The 15795-nt window shown below is 39.1% G+C and overlaps 1 protein-coding gene across 4 annotated transcripts in view; it reads right to left on the bottom strand.

Annotated features, from left to right (window-relative positions):
• ANKRD44 (ankyrin repeat domain 44) overlaps nucleotides 1–15795 on the bottom strand; it is a 324166-nt gene that overhangs the window by 161363 nt on the left and 147008 nt on the right. For all 4 annotated transcript variants that reach the window (XM_032755076.2, XM_032755077.2, XM_032755080.2 and 1 more), the window contains exon 3: nucleotides 491–569. In XM_032755076.2, coding sequence (XP_032610967.1) covers nucleotides 491–569 — 79 coding nt within the window. The remainder of the gene's footprint in view (nucleotides 1–490; nucleotides 570–15795) is intronic.

Below are 15795 nucleotides of genomic sequence, written 5' to 3'. Positions count from 1 at the left end.
ATACATAGTATTTATATAGCATGTATATATATAGCATATATAGTGTATACATGCTATACATAGTGTTTATGTAGCATGTTTATGTAGTGTGTATATATACTCACTATACATAGTGTGTATATATACTCACTATACATAGTGTGTATAGGTGTATGTTCATGTAGACTTTAAACTAGTTTTATTTCCTTTTCTATAATTAAAAAAAATCAAAATATATACAAATGTACTGAATTCATCTACAACGCTGGGCCTGACTACACAGCCAGGAATCAGACTTTCAAAGCAAGATAAAAATGTTACTGGAGAAGTCATTTTTCAATAAGAACAACTTCTTGCATTTTTCTTTGTGTAAAGATAAAATCGCCTATCACATAAACTTCCATGAACATAACAAAGGAATTTTGCTTGGGTTCAATGTAGTAGTCAATCTAGTAAATTGGTTATTTAAATTTTTATTTGCAATTGACTTTTGAGTATAGCAGTTATTTACCTGACAAAATCAGGAGTTCAATGATCTCTGCATCTCCCAGAAATGCGGCCACATGAAGGGGGGTTCGTTTCTCAGAATCCTGAAATACACAACGTCAAAGACATACAACAGGTCAGTGGCAGCTGGAGGTCCCTTTTGTAGACATAGTAAGACATGTCACTCACTCTGTGGTTAATGCATGTGAAAGAGCATGAACACCAAACATTTGAGTAATTCCTGGTTATGCATTTTCTCTCAACATACCCTATAGATACACATAACAAAGGATTCCATTTTCTGTGTCTGTGCTTGGTATTTGCCCACTTGCTCCTTTTACTGAAGCCCAGCTGAGGTCAAAGATGGACCATTATGCACTGGATGATACATTTCAACTTCCGGTATTTCCAAACCTTCAGGATGGTTAAAAAAAAAATCTAACCTACCATAGCAACATAGTTCAAAGCTTTCAGTGACTTATTTTATTTCTAAGGAAACATAGTGGAATAGTTCACAAGGACATTAAACATTAAACATAACTGCAGTCATTTTCTCCTTTCTATGCTTGTTAACTGTTGTTTGGACCACTGCCCATTCATGAAATACTTATTGAATGCTTACTCTATGCCAGAAACCAAATTCTGGGGACAGAGGGATGACTACAACAGGCCTGGTCCCTGCCCTCATGAAACTCACATTCAAGTGGGAAGGCTGACAATAGTATACTAGACAATAGTATACTAGATACACATGAGATTACTTCAGATAAAACACCGTATGGGATTAAGTGATTCAGGAGATGGGAATAAGAGTGGTCAGTGAGGCCTTTCTGAGGATGTTGACATTAAGGCTGAGAGCTAAGGCTGATATTATCTCTGTTTTATAGATAAGAAGACTATAGCTCAAATTTTAGAATTTCCTCAAGATTCCACAGGCATATAGCACAGTCAAGATCTGATCTTCACCCAGCAGACTTCAGTCTATATCTTTGGCAAGGCATTGAACAGATTGTGCTGAGAGGCAGCATGGTAGCATGCAAGGGAAAAAAGCGTTGTTTCCTCATCTGTAAATTGGCGGTAATAAAATCTACCTTAGAGGACTGATAAGAGGACTAAAGATCATGTAAGTAAACAAAGCCCTAGGCAAGCAAGAGATAAGTGCACAGCAGTGCTCCATAGGAAGCCCGTTATTGTCATTGGCATAGAGAGTTGTGTGATATCTTTCCTCCAAGACTGAAAACTTCCTGGAGTAAAGAACCGGCCTCACTCTTCTTTATCCCCATAGTAGCAGCATACTTGGTGCTCAGCATAAATTGGCTGAACTAACTAGTCTATATGTATGGTTTCTTCCACTAACTTCCATTGACTCCTCCATAGCAATGGTAACCAAAGCCCATCTGCTATGTCTTTAAGGTTTCTCCTAAAACTAGCATGTATGTTAGTTTCAAGTTTCTTGGATTCGCTGTTGATTTTAATCATTATTCCTTTCATGATTTGATTATATAATACATCTAACAACCCTTGATTAGCCCAAGGATATTATTCCATTTTCTGACAGTCCAGACCCTCTGCTCTTCCTCTGTCTCTCACAGATTATTGCTTTTAGACATTTCATGACTCACTAATATCTAAAACAGATGGCAGGCAGGGGACACAACAAGAATTGATCTTCAAACCAGTCTATTTGTTAGAAAGTCTGGTAAGTAGGTTTTATAAAGAATGCACTACCATTAAGTAGACAAAAAGGAGTTTGGATTCACTGGAAACTCATGTTGTCTATGTATGGCTGCAGGCAATTACTATGGAAAAGTGAAAATAGGGCAGTCACACAACTATAAAATAATGGTATGCATTGGAAAATTCAGTACGATATATGACTACAATCAACCTTGTTATAGATATAGCACCCTATCTTTGAAAATAAAGATTCAGTATTTGAAATCATGTTAGCTTATTTGAGAATCAAGTGTATTAATTTGTGCAATGAACTATATAAGCTGAGAACAGATTTTCACAAATGTTTTCTATTTCTATTGATAACCCTAGATGCATTTTCCATTTTAGCCTCATGTTCCCTTTGAATCCCCACTATATCTACTTAAAATTTTCTACTAGGATTTTTGGATAAAAGCTATGTAATTACATGTTCTTTTGTGAACTGAATTGGTTTCAGGGTTTGGTTCAACAAATTAAACCCTGCCTAAGTGATTTAAACAGGGACTATTCCAACCCAAATTATGACTTCATTTGACCTGAAGCAAAGGCAACTCTATTTGAGATCTTGGCCTCAAATAAAAAGCTAAGAAAACTCCAACATCCCTCCCTACCTTGCAAATCTGGTTGGCCTGTCATGATATGACTGGTTTTGCTGATTCTGTGGCCCCTTTTATGACACAGCTTGTTCAAACCAAAGTTTCTATAACATAAAAAGGGTGTGTTGCATGAATACTGTAAAAATTCTTGATGATGAATCCCAGTGTTCCTGTTAATATGTGCTTAAAGTTTTCTGGTAGTTTCCAGAACTATGCTCTCTCCTATGATACTCTCCTTTAGTGACATGGCACAGACAGGTAACTGCAGAGAAGACTTGTATTCAGGCAGTACTCCTTTAGTTTTTCAAAGCAGCAGAACTATAGAAACAATCACAAGTGCTATTAAGACCTTAACCAACATAATAGTGCATTTCCACTATTGACCAAGGGTTGCTAACGTCTTCTCTTCTAACAAGGAACACCTGATCATGAGTTAAAGTGTGAATGACCAAGCCACAGTAATCACCATGCTGGATAGAGAGAAATCAGCCAGGAGGTAGCACTATGTCCCCTGCCTAGGTAGAAGGCCACTCTACTTTGCCATAAGCTAAACTAATGGAGTAGGAGATGCAATAATAGAAGGAGGGCGAAGGCTCTGGAGAAAAAAGAATAGTAGTAATAATACTGGTTAAAATGGGTTCTAGCCCAGTGACATCCTTAGGGTGTCTAGAAGAAGAAACAAATCTAGCTGGTTATTATTAAGTGCTTTTATTTTTATTTTTTCCAAATACCTGCCCAACTATTCCACTACTCCATCTCAAAACATTCCTATCAGGGGAGTCACACCTTTTACAACTGTGTTCTTAAGTCTTATTATCACCATTTAAAAGATAAAGAATCTGAGCCTAGGGCAGTTTGTATGACTTAACCCAACGCAGCAAACTGATGTCAAAGAATTAGGTGTCCTGGCTCCCAACCTGAAACTTTTTCCTTTATAAAAGTGAAAGCAGGCTGGGCACGGTGGCTCACACCTGTAACCCCAGCACTTTGGGAGGCTGAGGTGGGCAGATCACAAGTTCAGGAGATTGAGACCATCCTGGCTAACACGGTGAAATTCTGTCTCTACTAAAAATACAAAAAAATTAGCCAGGCATGGTGGTGGGCGCCTGTAGTCCCAGCTACTTGGGAGGCTGAGGCAGAAGAATGGCATGAACCTGGGGGGCGGAGCATGGAGGCAAAAAAGCCCCCCCCGCCCCCCAGCCGGGGGAACAAGGGGGAACCCCTACCCAAAAAAAAAAAAAAAAATGAAAGCAAGAACATCTTAGAAGTTCACGTGATAGTCTAAAAACCTTTCTACTATGATCCCTAAGAAATCATGAGGAAAATGTGACGAACATACAGTAAATATCATTTTAAATGAACTAAGAAGAAATTAAATAGAAAGGGGATAGAAATGGAGGGTAAATAGAGAACCAAAGCTGCAAGCACATGAACTTAGAGTGCAGGGATAGGTCAATACACCAGGGCCTTGGGGCTTAACACTTGCAGGCAGTGGGAGATAAGGCAGAGAACTATAACTGCGACCTCTAAGCAAAGAAAGACCCTTGAAGTGGCCTTGAAGAAAGACTCCTGAGGTGAAATAGTGGACTTGGAAAAAACAATGACAAACACCCACGTAGGCAGATGGCAAAGAGATGCCGTGTCCCGGGTTCTTGGTAGGGGAATAAAAATGTTTCCACTGAGAATTCACATCCCCAGAGTCTGCCGTCATGTGGTTTAGAGCTTTGAATTCACATTGCCTGTATAGTCTAGGAATTTACTTTTTTTTTTTTAATCCAGGAACTTTCAAGTTGAAAATATGCAAAAAAAAAAAAAAGGGTTTTAGACCAATGATACCCCTAAGGTCCCTAGAAAAAGAAACAAAACCTAGCTGGATAGATATGCCCTCAATCCAGTCAACCTGGGACACCCACAGATTAAATCTCCATCGAAAATGAACTCACAAGCCTAAACCATAAGACTCACGAGGAAATGTTCACCATAAGCAAGAGTCAGCAGACTGAAGAACCAGCAAGAATTTGAGATTACAGAAGAATGAGATGGAGAAGAGGGATGACATTTAAAATAACTTAAGACACAAAGGACAAAGCATAAGGGGGAAAACCCCCACTATTTTTGAAAAACAAACAAAATTTGAAGGAAGAGATAATGAAGCAAGTATTACGGAAAGCAGTACCAAAACATGATGCTAGATAGCAACTAAAATTTTGGTCTAAGAGGGATCAAAACTCAAAGAATAAAAAAAGAAAGGGGAGGAGAAAGGAAAAATAAGCACAGGAATTTTGGGCTATGTTTTACAGTCATTTATTCAGCCATATTATCTAGACATAGATATTTACTTAGAATCTATTATATGCCAGACATTGTGGTACATATTAGGGATACAAAATTTAAAATATCTAGCCCTCTCACCCTAAAGAAACTTGCAGCCCACTGATCAGTTTCTAAATGTAGGATATTAGAATAAAAACAATAGCAGGGAAGTGGCAAATAGTGATATCCATGATGTTAAATGATTTGTGAACGTATCAAATGCAATGAGACAAAAATATCTCAGTGAATACTTCCCCCAAACCCATCCATATCCGAACTGGCCTGGGCAGTAAGTCTCAACTGACAAGAAAAAAAAAAATCTCTTCTGAATTGGGAATTAAACACATCTTGCCCAGGAGTCCCTAAAGGTCCTATTGGCTCCAGCTTATCTGGGAATCTTGGAAGCCCTCAAGGGCCAGCCTTCTGGGTCAGTCAGAGAGCCTAGCCTCTATCTTACAGGCTGGCTCAGGGGTAGTTCCTGGATCAAAATTGGAATCCAGTACCAGGGCAGGACCAGAGCAGCATTAACCTATAGTGGCCGAGCTAAGTGCATTATTTGCATTCATTTCCATCTTTTGCCCAAGGGGACTCTCTGTGATGACCAATAGTTGGTTACATAGGCCTTTATAAAATCCATGAACATAAGTGGGGAAAATAACCCAAAAGCAGGTGCAGCAAGATTAACACACACTGAAATGGCTCATCAGCATAGTTTTTAAAGATTGTCCAAACATCACAAAAAGGAAGGTCTTTTTTCATCACCCAGTAGCTCTAATTCCACATAGTCTTTGCAGACAGATTCAGATGCATGAGAAATGAGAAGACCCAGGTTCCTCCAGAAGGAAGGACAGTAAACCCTCCCATTCTATGAATAGCCAAAGATACACACAGCCAGCAGGGGTCTGAGCTAAATTTGCAGTATGTCTCAGAGAGATCAGGCAGAGGAAGTTGTCTGTTTACCAAAGAAGAAGCAGATAAAAGAAAATAGGGAACTTGAAGTATGTACATGCAAAGTGAGTTTGACATGGGCAGAGAGGCCATTCTGGTAGCTAAAAATACTGTGTACACAGGCAGACTGAGGGGCACCCTATGCCTGTTTCGAAGATTAAGAATTGTTACATGCTTTGGAAATTCTCAGCTAGAAGTACATGATCTAATCTGCATTCTAAGTATCTGTCATACACCAAAACAAACATTGCACCCTATATATTAATATCTTACATACCAAGACAGAAAGATGGAGCAATATTAAGAAAACAAGCCTATGAAATACAGAAATTAAGTTTGGGCCAGACATGGTGGCTCATGCATGCAATCCCAGCACTTTGGGAGTCTGAGGCAGGTGGATGGCTTAAGCCCAGGAAATTGAGACCAGGAGACCTTGTCTCTATTAAAAGTAATTTTTTAAAATTAGCTGGGCGTGGTAGCATGTGCCTGTGGTCCCAGATACTTGGGAGGCTGAGGTGGGAGGATTGCTTGAGCCCAGAAGGTCAAGAGGTCAAGGCTGCGGTGAACTATGATCACACCATTGCACTCCACTGCACCGTCTTGCTCTGGGTGACAGAGCAAGACCCTGCCAAAAAAAAATGAAGAAAGAAAGCAGAAGAAGAGGAAGAGGGAGGAGGAGGAGGAGGAGGAGGAGGAGGAGGAGGAGGGTTCCAATTATCAATCCAAACTTCCAAATTCTCAATAAAATAAAGAAGCTGGGAGATAACTGACAACCTAGGCCCAACTACCTTAACATGATATTGAATAGAGATCACTAGAGGCAAGAAGATGTCTAAAGAAACTCTGAACACGTACACATAACAGGTACCTTGGAAGTATTTCAAGTTACATGAGGATAGGAGCCAAACAAGACACAAAATGGGAAGAATGCTTGGTCTTAAGGTGGGGAATTAAAAGAAGGTTAAAGAAGAAAGGAAAGAGAAAGACAGAAAACAAATGTCATGCTTCTTTTGAAATTTTTCATGTTTACTTTCAATTTTTAACATCTCATAAATACAGAGAAATACAGAAAGTAATAGTCCCATATGTGCCCACCAGCAAAAACAAACATATTAACATTTTTCTATGTCTCCTTCAGAACTCTAGTTTAAAAAAATACCTTTAGGGGTAAAAGTGCCATCTTCAGAAATGCAAATGGTTCTGAAAATAATTTGAAGTATGTGTTTGTATGTGTGTGTTTGTGTGTGTAAGAGAGAAGGGTGGGGGAGGGAGAGAGAGAGAAAGTGGGAAGGAGGAAAGGGATTAGGTTGTTTTTAATTCTTCAAACACTATTACAAATGGTGTTGCAGTGTACATCTTTGTACATGTCTCTCTGTGCATACATGTGAGAATTTCTCTGAAGTAGATACCCAAAAAAGGAAGCACCGGATTACGGTACACACACACATTCGATTGTATTAGGTATCACTGAATAACTTTCAAAGTATTAATAGTTCTACTAATTTACACTCCCACCAGTTACATATTAGTTCCTTTTCCTAACATCCTCGTCAATATCTGATGCTATTGGCTTTCTTACTCCTTGCCAGTATGCTATGCCTGACATGGTATATTCTGTTTTTTTCAACTGCGAACTGCCTATATGTATCTTCACCTATTGTTAAATTCAGTTGTTAGTCTTTTCCTTGTGTGTGGAGTTTTTTATATTGTTTAATTCAACTTTCAGTGAAAATTCAAGTTATGTATTCACCTAGACACAACAGAAATGAATCAATGTTTTCCCCAAGTTACCATAAGAGAAAAATTGAGATTTACAGTCCTTATTCATCCCTAATGCATGCATTGTCTCATAAAGCTGAATTTTCCTTGCATGGAGCCTCCCATGCCTCAAAGGTGACAGCAAATCTCTGTCCCAACATGCTCCCACCACCACACAATTGTATTCAACCATCACACTCTGTTGGTATTGTAACCCATCCATTTGAATATAACATGGATATATATTTCTCGTATAGAAAATATAGATATATTTTCTATCTCAAAACATGTTCAAATTATAAGTTATACTCTCAATATGATATCTAACTCCTGAAATGAAGTAAGAATCACTCACAAGAATTAAAATCATGATAAAATAAGAAAAACGAGAATGCCAAAGACATTTTAATTTTATCTCCCTTACATAACTAGACACTGGATACTTTATTGCACTAATTTCTAAAAATCAAATAATGTATATTGAGCAAAAAATTGTATCAGAGATTTTATATTTTCAAATTTGATCCTTAAAACAATACTGTGAGGTAAATCTGAGCATCCCCATTTCACTGCTGAGGAACCTGAGATTTTGAGGTGACAAGTAACTTGTCCAGAGTCACAAAGCTAGTAAGTGGCAAAACCAAGATTCAAAACCAGATCTGATTCCATTGTTCACTCTCTTGCTGGCTTTTGGATGGTTACAAGCCTTGGTAAATACAATGAAAGTTATTCTCCATTATAATTAGCATGTTTGCCCTAAATACTCTAGACCCAAGGGCAAAAGGCTTGTATGTAAAAAAGTACAGGCAGGCAAGAAGAATAAAATTGGAGAACTAACATTACCTGATTTAGAGCTTATTATAAAGTTACAGTAATCAAAACAATATGGTATTGGTGCAAACAAAACTCTGGTGAAAGAATAGCCTTGTCAACAAATGGTCCTAGAACAATGAGCTATTAAACTTTGGGCCATACCTTGAACCCTAAACAAAAATTAAATCGAAATGGATCATAGAACTAAATGTAAAACTTAAAATTATAAAATGTCTAAAGGAAACATAGGCGAGATCTTTTCACCTTGGGTTAGGCAAAGATTTCTTAGATATGACATCAAAGCAAAACTCATAAAAGGATAAATTGGTAAATGGAATTTTATCAAAATGAATAATGTCCACTCTTTGAAACACGCTGCTAAGAGAATGAAGATAAGCCACAGACTGGGGGAAAATATTTGTAAAGCATATATTAGATAAAGGACTTCTATCTAGAACCTACAAAACAACTCTCAATAACTATGAAAGCAAACAATCCAATTAAAAAGAAGCAAAAGATGTGAACAGATATTTCACCAAAGATATACAGATACAAAGCACATAAAACAATGCTCACCGGGCCGGGCGTGGTGGCTCATGCCTATAATCCCAGCACTTTGGGAGGCCAAGGTGGGCGGATCACAAGGTCAGGAGATCAAGATCATCCTGGCTAACATGGTGAAACCCCATCTCTACTAAAAATACAAAAAATTAGCCGGGCGTGGTGTCAGGCACCTGTAGTCCCAGCTACTCAGGAGGCTGAGGCAGGAGAATGGAGTGAACCCGGGAGGTGGAGCTTGCAGCAAGTGGAGATAGCATCACAGCACTCCAGCCTGGGTGACAGAGCCAGACTCCATCTCAAACAAACAAACAAACAAACAATGCTCACCGTCATTAGTCATTAGAGAAAGGCAAATTAAAGCCATATTACATACTTATTAAAATTGCTAAAATTAAAAGGACTAATGATACCAAGTGTTGGCGAAGATGTGGAGGAACTATAACATTCAGGCACTGCTAGTAGGAGTGGGAAATGATATAGTCACTTTGAAAAACAATTTGGCAATTTCTTAAAAACTTAAACATACACCTACCACATAAGCTAGGTATCCTACCCTTGGGTATTTACCCAAAAGAAATGAAAGCATATGTCCATACAGAGACTTGCACATGAGTATTCATAACAGCTTTATCTGTAATACCAAAAACTAGAAGTAATCCAAGTTTCCATCAAAAGATGAATGGACAAACTTATTTCCACATAATGGAGCACTACTCAGCAATTAAAAGGAATGAACTATGGATATATGTCACAACACGGATGAATCAAAATAATTGTGTGAGTGAAACAAGTCAGGCAAAAAAAAAGTACATACTGTATAAATCCACTTACATAAAATTCTAGAAAATGCAAACTAATACACAGTGACAGAAAGCAGATCAGCAGTTGCCTGAGGGGCCTAAGGGAGAGACTGGGAGGGGTAGCAGGGAGGGATTTGAAAGGGGAACAAGGAAGCTTTTGGAGCACTGTATATGTTCATTATCTCAATCATAGTAATGGTTTCATATGTCAAAACTTCACAAACTGTACACTTTAAATATGGGTAGTTTATTGTATGTCAATTATATTTCAATAAAGCAGTTTCATAAATACATAAGCAGGCAAATAAAACACATTCTCGCTCTTACGTAAAGTAAAAAAAGACACATTTAAAAGTTAAAAATACCCCTAAGCAACAAAATTTATTCAGTTAATAAAAGAAAAGAAATAGCAAAATCGAATTAACCAATAGTGGGTTAATTTAGAGGCAGCTCATGTTATGCCCTGGTCATGTGTGGATGTAAAAGTGAAGTTCTTACAAAAGAATGGCCTGTTGGATTAAAATCTACAGGCTTTAAAAATAGGCACAACCAGCCAGGTGCAGTGGCTCACGCCTGTAACCCCAGCATTTTGGGAAGCCAAGGTGGGTGGATCACCTGAGGTCAGGAGTTCGAGACCAGCCTGGCCAACATGGTGAAACCCCCTCTCTACTAAAAATACAAAAAAAATTAGCCTGGCATGGTGGCACATGCCTGTAATCCCAGCTACGCAGGAGGCTGAGGCAGGAGAATTGCTTGAGCCCAAGAGGCAGAGGTTGCAGTGAGCTGAGATCATGCCACTGCACTCCAGCCTGGCCGACAGAGTGAGACTCTGTCAAAAAAAAAAGAAAAGGCACAACCAAGATTCCTCTTCAAAATCTCTTAGGTTTTTTTGTTTCTTAAATGAAACCTTTGACAAACGTGTACTGAGTAAGGATGTAGAAAATAAACCTAGAAAATTAAGTACAAGTGGGAAGGTAAATGGTTTATGCCTAACCTTTGGATACACTGCAACATGGCAGCACTGGATTGACATAGGACCCTTGGGATCTTACCACTGTGCCCAGACATTCCCAAGTGACAGAGCCCTTTTAAAGGGTCTCTGCTGGGGAAAGTTGATAAAGTACCAACTATTTGTAAGGCCCTGATATCACTTGGCCAGGAATATTTCTTGAGAACCAGTGGAAATAGAACATGGGAAAGGGTTCTGGTCCTTAAGTCCCACAGAATGAAAAACTGGCCAAGATGCTGTGCTTTGGTGCCAGCGAAACAGGAATATACATCCACCCACTGCCAAGACAATCATCAGGAGCTTCTGATGAAAACTGAAGCGGTCTTCGGAGTACCACCTTCCCCCGCAGCCTAAAAGCTAATAAAGTTCACAATTGTTCTGTGCATGACCCCAAGCATATTAAGGAGGAGTGTCTTTAAACTTAACGCATGTGTTGAAAAGTTTTCCATTCAAGCCATAATTCTTGAACACATGGTGGGAATGTTTTACTGCTAAGTGTATTTAAGGAAACCCACATTTTGGAACTGCTCTAACCAGTGAGGCGAGAAGTCTAGTTTCAGTTAGGGCCCCACCACAGGTTCACTGTCTCTTTTAATTAATTCATTAACCAATTTATTAAACAAACATAGATTAATAAGAGGCAGGTAACTAAAAAGTAACATAATCATCTGGGAAACTATCTCCTATTGATGAAAGGGTAAAAGGAAGGCAGCTGCTAGTTTTTCACCCCCGTAAGGGGCTAGCAATGGTGAAAATTTGTCATCAGATAAATGAACATACAGTGTCAGGATCAAAATCACAGGAGAGGAAGCTAAAATTACAAAATATTTAAACTTAAACTGGAAGGGCATCAGAGACATCTGGAGAGTTTAATCGATTGGCTGAAGGTCACACAGCTCTTGATGGCAATGGTGGAATCTTTCATTCATACAACAGACAAAAACATTTACTGGGGATCCACCATATGCCAAGCACCGTGCTCAGACCTGAAGATGCAGCAGCCTTCAAGGGACAGAGTCCCTGCCTTTATGAAGCCTGAAAGAATCTTGCTTTCTTGACTCCAGGCAGGGGACATTCTATTATAGTAGACTAATGCTAGATTAAACACACCCATCAGCAAAGAGCAAACACACACACACACACACACACACACACACACACACACACAGTGTTAGAAAAAGTTAAACAGAAAGAAACTGTGCAATGAAAGGAGATGTTCAAAGGCATCTGCTCTGGATATAACAATAACTCCTAGCTATGGGGTTCCCTCTTCTTCCTTTCCACTCCCTGGAATTAAAAGCAAAAGCTTATATATAGAACAGTTTCTGTGGTCCACAGAAAACCATTTTAACAGAAATGATTAGTAATTCTTTCCAAGTTTTTTTCAACCTCCAGGCGGGTATTTTAGAAACAGAGCTTATGTGTAATACTCACAATAAAAATCACCAATGCAGTTTTCTGGCCCTAAGATATCAGATCAGCACAAGACACTAAGATGTTAACACTAATTATCTCTGGGTGAATAATTTTATGGGCATTCCTCACTTTCTATTTTGTTTGACTGTGTTTCAAGACTTGCAGTTTAGAAACAAGAAAATAAAATTCCTCTTGTAAATAATAAAAGACTTTCCTACTAAAAAAATACAGGTCTGCTCTAGCAAAAGCTTTTCTTAGGTAATCACAAATAGTAAAGCACTGGACATTATTTCCTGTCCAAAGCCTTCAATACCTTGTAGTAGGTTCTGAATAATTGATATGTGAGTGTGTTTCTTTGAAAATGACAAAACATTACATTTATGATTAAACATGGCAAAATTGTAATTTGTCTAATGCTTCATAAAGTTGCCAAGTACTGTTCTATACAGTGAATCAGCTGATTCTTAAGAAAATCCAGACAGACTGATCAAGTGGGTATTATTATCCTCATTTTACAGGACAGGAATTAAGGTTGACTCAGAGTTAAGTGACTCGCCCAAAATCACACACCAATATTTGGTGACCCTGGATTTCCTGACTCCACATTCTCTGCTCTCTCAACACCACTAGGTAAAGCATTAACTAACCATTAAGAATTCCTCTCTAAGAAAGAACCTGCTTCATCCTCCTCACAGCATTTTGGAGGCCTTTGGTTCTACCCAAATCTTTCTTATCTAATCTTTCTTATCAGGTGGCCTATATGATAGACACACACACACACACATACACACACGCACACGCACACACATACGCATGCACTTTCATTATAAAAAAACAAACTCTGGAGTCAGAATGGCCCAACTTTGAATCCCTCCTCTGCCACGTATGAGCTGTGTGACTTTGAGTGAATAAATCAACCTGTCTGATTACTCATTTTTCTTTTTCACTGTAAAATGAAAAATAGGATTACCTACATGCAGGCACAGATTAGATGTCCAATAAATATTAGCTCCTATTACTACTATTATCAATGACATCTTTGTGGCTTATCCCAATTTTTTTAGTTCTCCTTGATGACTATAGAGGAAAACAAGGAGATGCAGACAGATCCTGTGGGGAACAAGTTTACCGGCAAGAAATTATATTTGTTTACAAGTAGAAGCATTTACTTTGTCCACAGCCAGCCAATAGCAGTGCTTGCCTGCCTCCTCTCCCCTCCATGAAGTAGTCAACCATTGCATCTTGTATCCTGGCCATTGTAGCCTGTCCTATCCCAACCCAAAGGTAACTGAAGCCTCTCTCAGACTCTAGAGTCAGGCCTTCCATTCTTTATCCTTAATCTCATAGGACACGCAGCAGTCTCTTCCCCTGGTAGAACCCCCTAAAACACCTAGAGATCAGCGACTCTCACTCCCTGCTCAGAATATATCCCTGCTGCCCTGAAGGCCTCCTTTCCCATCCAGTCTCAATATCTGAGCAGAGTCAGATCTGGTTAAAACCTGGATAGATGGGAGCTTCCCTGGGGGTTTGGATGTTGTACCCTTTCTCTCCTCACCCAAAGCTGAAAACCTTCAAATAAGGCAACCCCAAGCCAGAACATCCTCACCAAATCTTTCTGACACTTGTCAAGAAAATTCTGCAGGCCAAGACTCCTATGTTATCAACAGAAGCCCCTTCTTAGTAACTTAATTAGAAGTAAATCCACCACAGACTCATTACAGATCCTCAGGTAGATAACCAGGTTGATAATCTGTATCAACAAAAAAAGGAAGTATTCTTCTATGCCCTTTCTGAATTGAGCCAGTGGGACAGAAAACCAAACACACTACAAAGATTCCTAATGGAGTATTCTGCTTAGTGAGGCTAGACCTCAAAATGGCAGGCTTCCAAGCCCCTTCATTACGGATTGACACGAGCGCTCCCAGAACTGGGAGATGGCTACATGACAGCACTTTTCGACCATAAGGGATATGGGAGATGCATCTCTACCTCCAGCGCAATGTCAAATAAACCTACACATACTTGAGCACACCCATCAAAGAAATGGTCACTAGGGATGAATTTAGCCTTTATAAACTTGGACTGTAGGGGATGTTTTTCCCTTTTAAAGGGAAAAATTTAAAGTTTAAAGCAACTTTAAATTGCTTTGTATTTCAGGACTAACCAGTATTTTTTCACATGGGCTAACATCCCCTAGAATCCACACTTGAAAAATCTTGCCTCTGAGAGAATAAAGAATGCAAGAATAGAGTCTTCTCCTACAAAAATCTCAAATACTCATATACTCAACGCCAGAGAGGACACAGGGATATGGCATTCCATGGATGGATTAAACACTAATATATATTTGGATGGTTTGCTTGCTTGCAATTACTATCTTTTCTCTATTGTGTTTATGTGTTCATGGAAGTGAATAATTTTTAATTTAAATGTATTTTGCTTACCATATGTATTTCTGAAAGTGGTCTACATATCAAATTGTGAAAAACTGATTATTTTTTCCATTGAATTATAAAATAATGACTAGAGGACACGAGGTTCAATCAGCTGAGGATCCTGGGGCATCACCTCCTGCCTACTCTAGATTGGAAATCTTTGTGTCCCTCTCTGGGCAATCTGACCTCAAGATGGAACAGATCCAGGCATATCTCTCTAGCACATCAGACTTTCACTTCCTCTAGATAGGGAAAGTTAGCTCACACCATGCTACGGTCTCGTGGCTTGGAGGGTCTGCTCCTCTATCACCCACCTTCTTTCCACCAGCCCCTAGTCACTGGCGTGCTTCATACTCAGTCTTGAAATCCCCAGAAGACCCCATTACTATTCATGATCCATCTGGTTAAATGCCTTAGCCCACAGTGTGTTCTGGTATGTGGCATTTTCCTCTCTATAGTCCTTAAGTCAATGCTAATCTTAGATCACTCCCCAACTTCACCCCCAAGATGATATGTTTATGTTTTAAGCACAGCTGTTCCAACATGATTTTCTCTTCCCACCCTAAATGTGACAAGACATTGAGGCTTCATTCCCTGAATGCCACTGAACAAAACCATCAGAGCTCTACGATCTTTGGTCTACCTCTTATGAACCATTTTATTTCTAAGAGTTGGTATTTCCTCCTCTATGAACCTGATGAGCTCCTTCTACCTTCTTCCCGCCAAAGCCAAGACTGCTGGCAGTGGTGCCTTCCTGTCCAAAAGGCGAGTCTCAGATGGAAATGTAGAAGTGTGATGCTTTGAAACACAGCACAAAACAACTCCCTCTTGAGAACCAAGGACATTAGACATAAGGACAGTGTTTTATTTTAAAGCCACAAAACAGGGAGCCTCTAATTTAAGATTTTTGGGTCACTTGAAAGTCTTTTCACACTGAGCTCAAGTGTCCCCTCCTCTGAAACCTC

This window comes from Hylobates moloch, unplaced genomic scaffold (assembly GCF_009828535.3).
Source record: "Hylobates moloch isolate HMO894 unplaced genomic scaffold, HMol_V3 SCAFFOLD_1, whole genome shotgun sequence".
In the NCBI taxonomy this organism is placed as follows: domain Eukaryota; kingdom Metazoa; phylum Chordata; class Mammalia; order Primates; family Hylobatidae; genus Hylobates; species Hylobates moloch.
The sequence above is the reverse complement of the archived record's forward strand: the minus strand, read 5'-3'. Positions and strand labels throughout refer to the sequence as shown.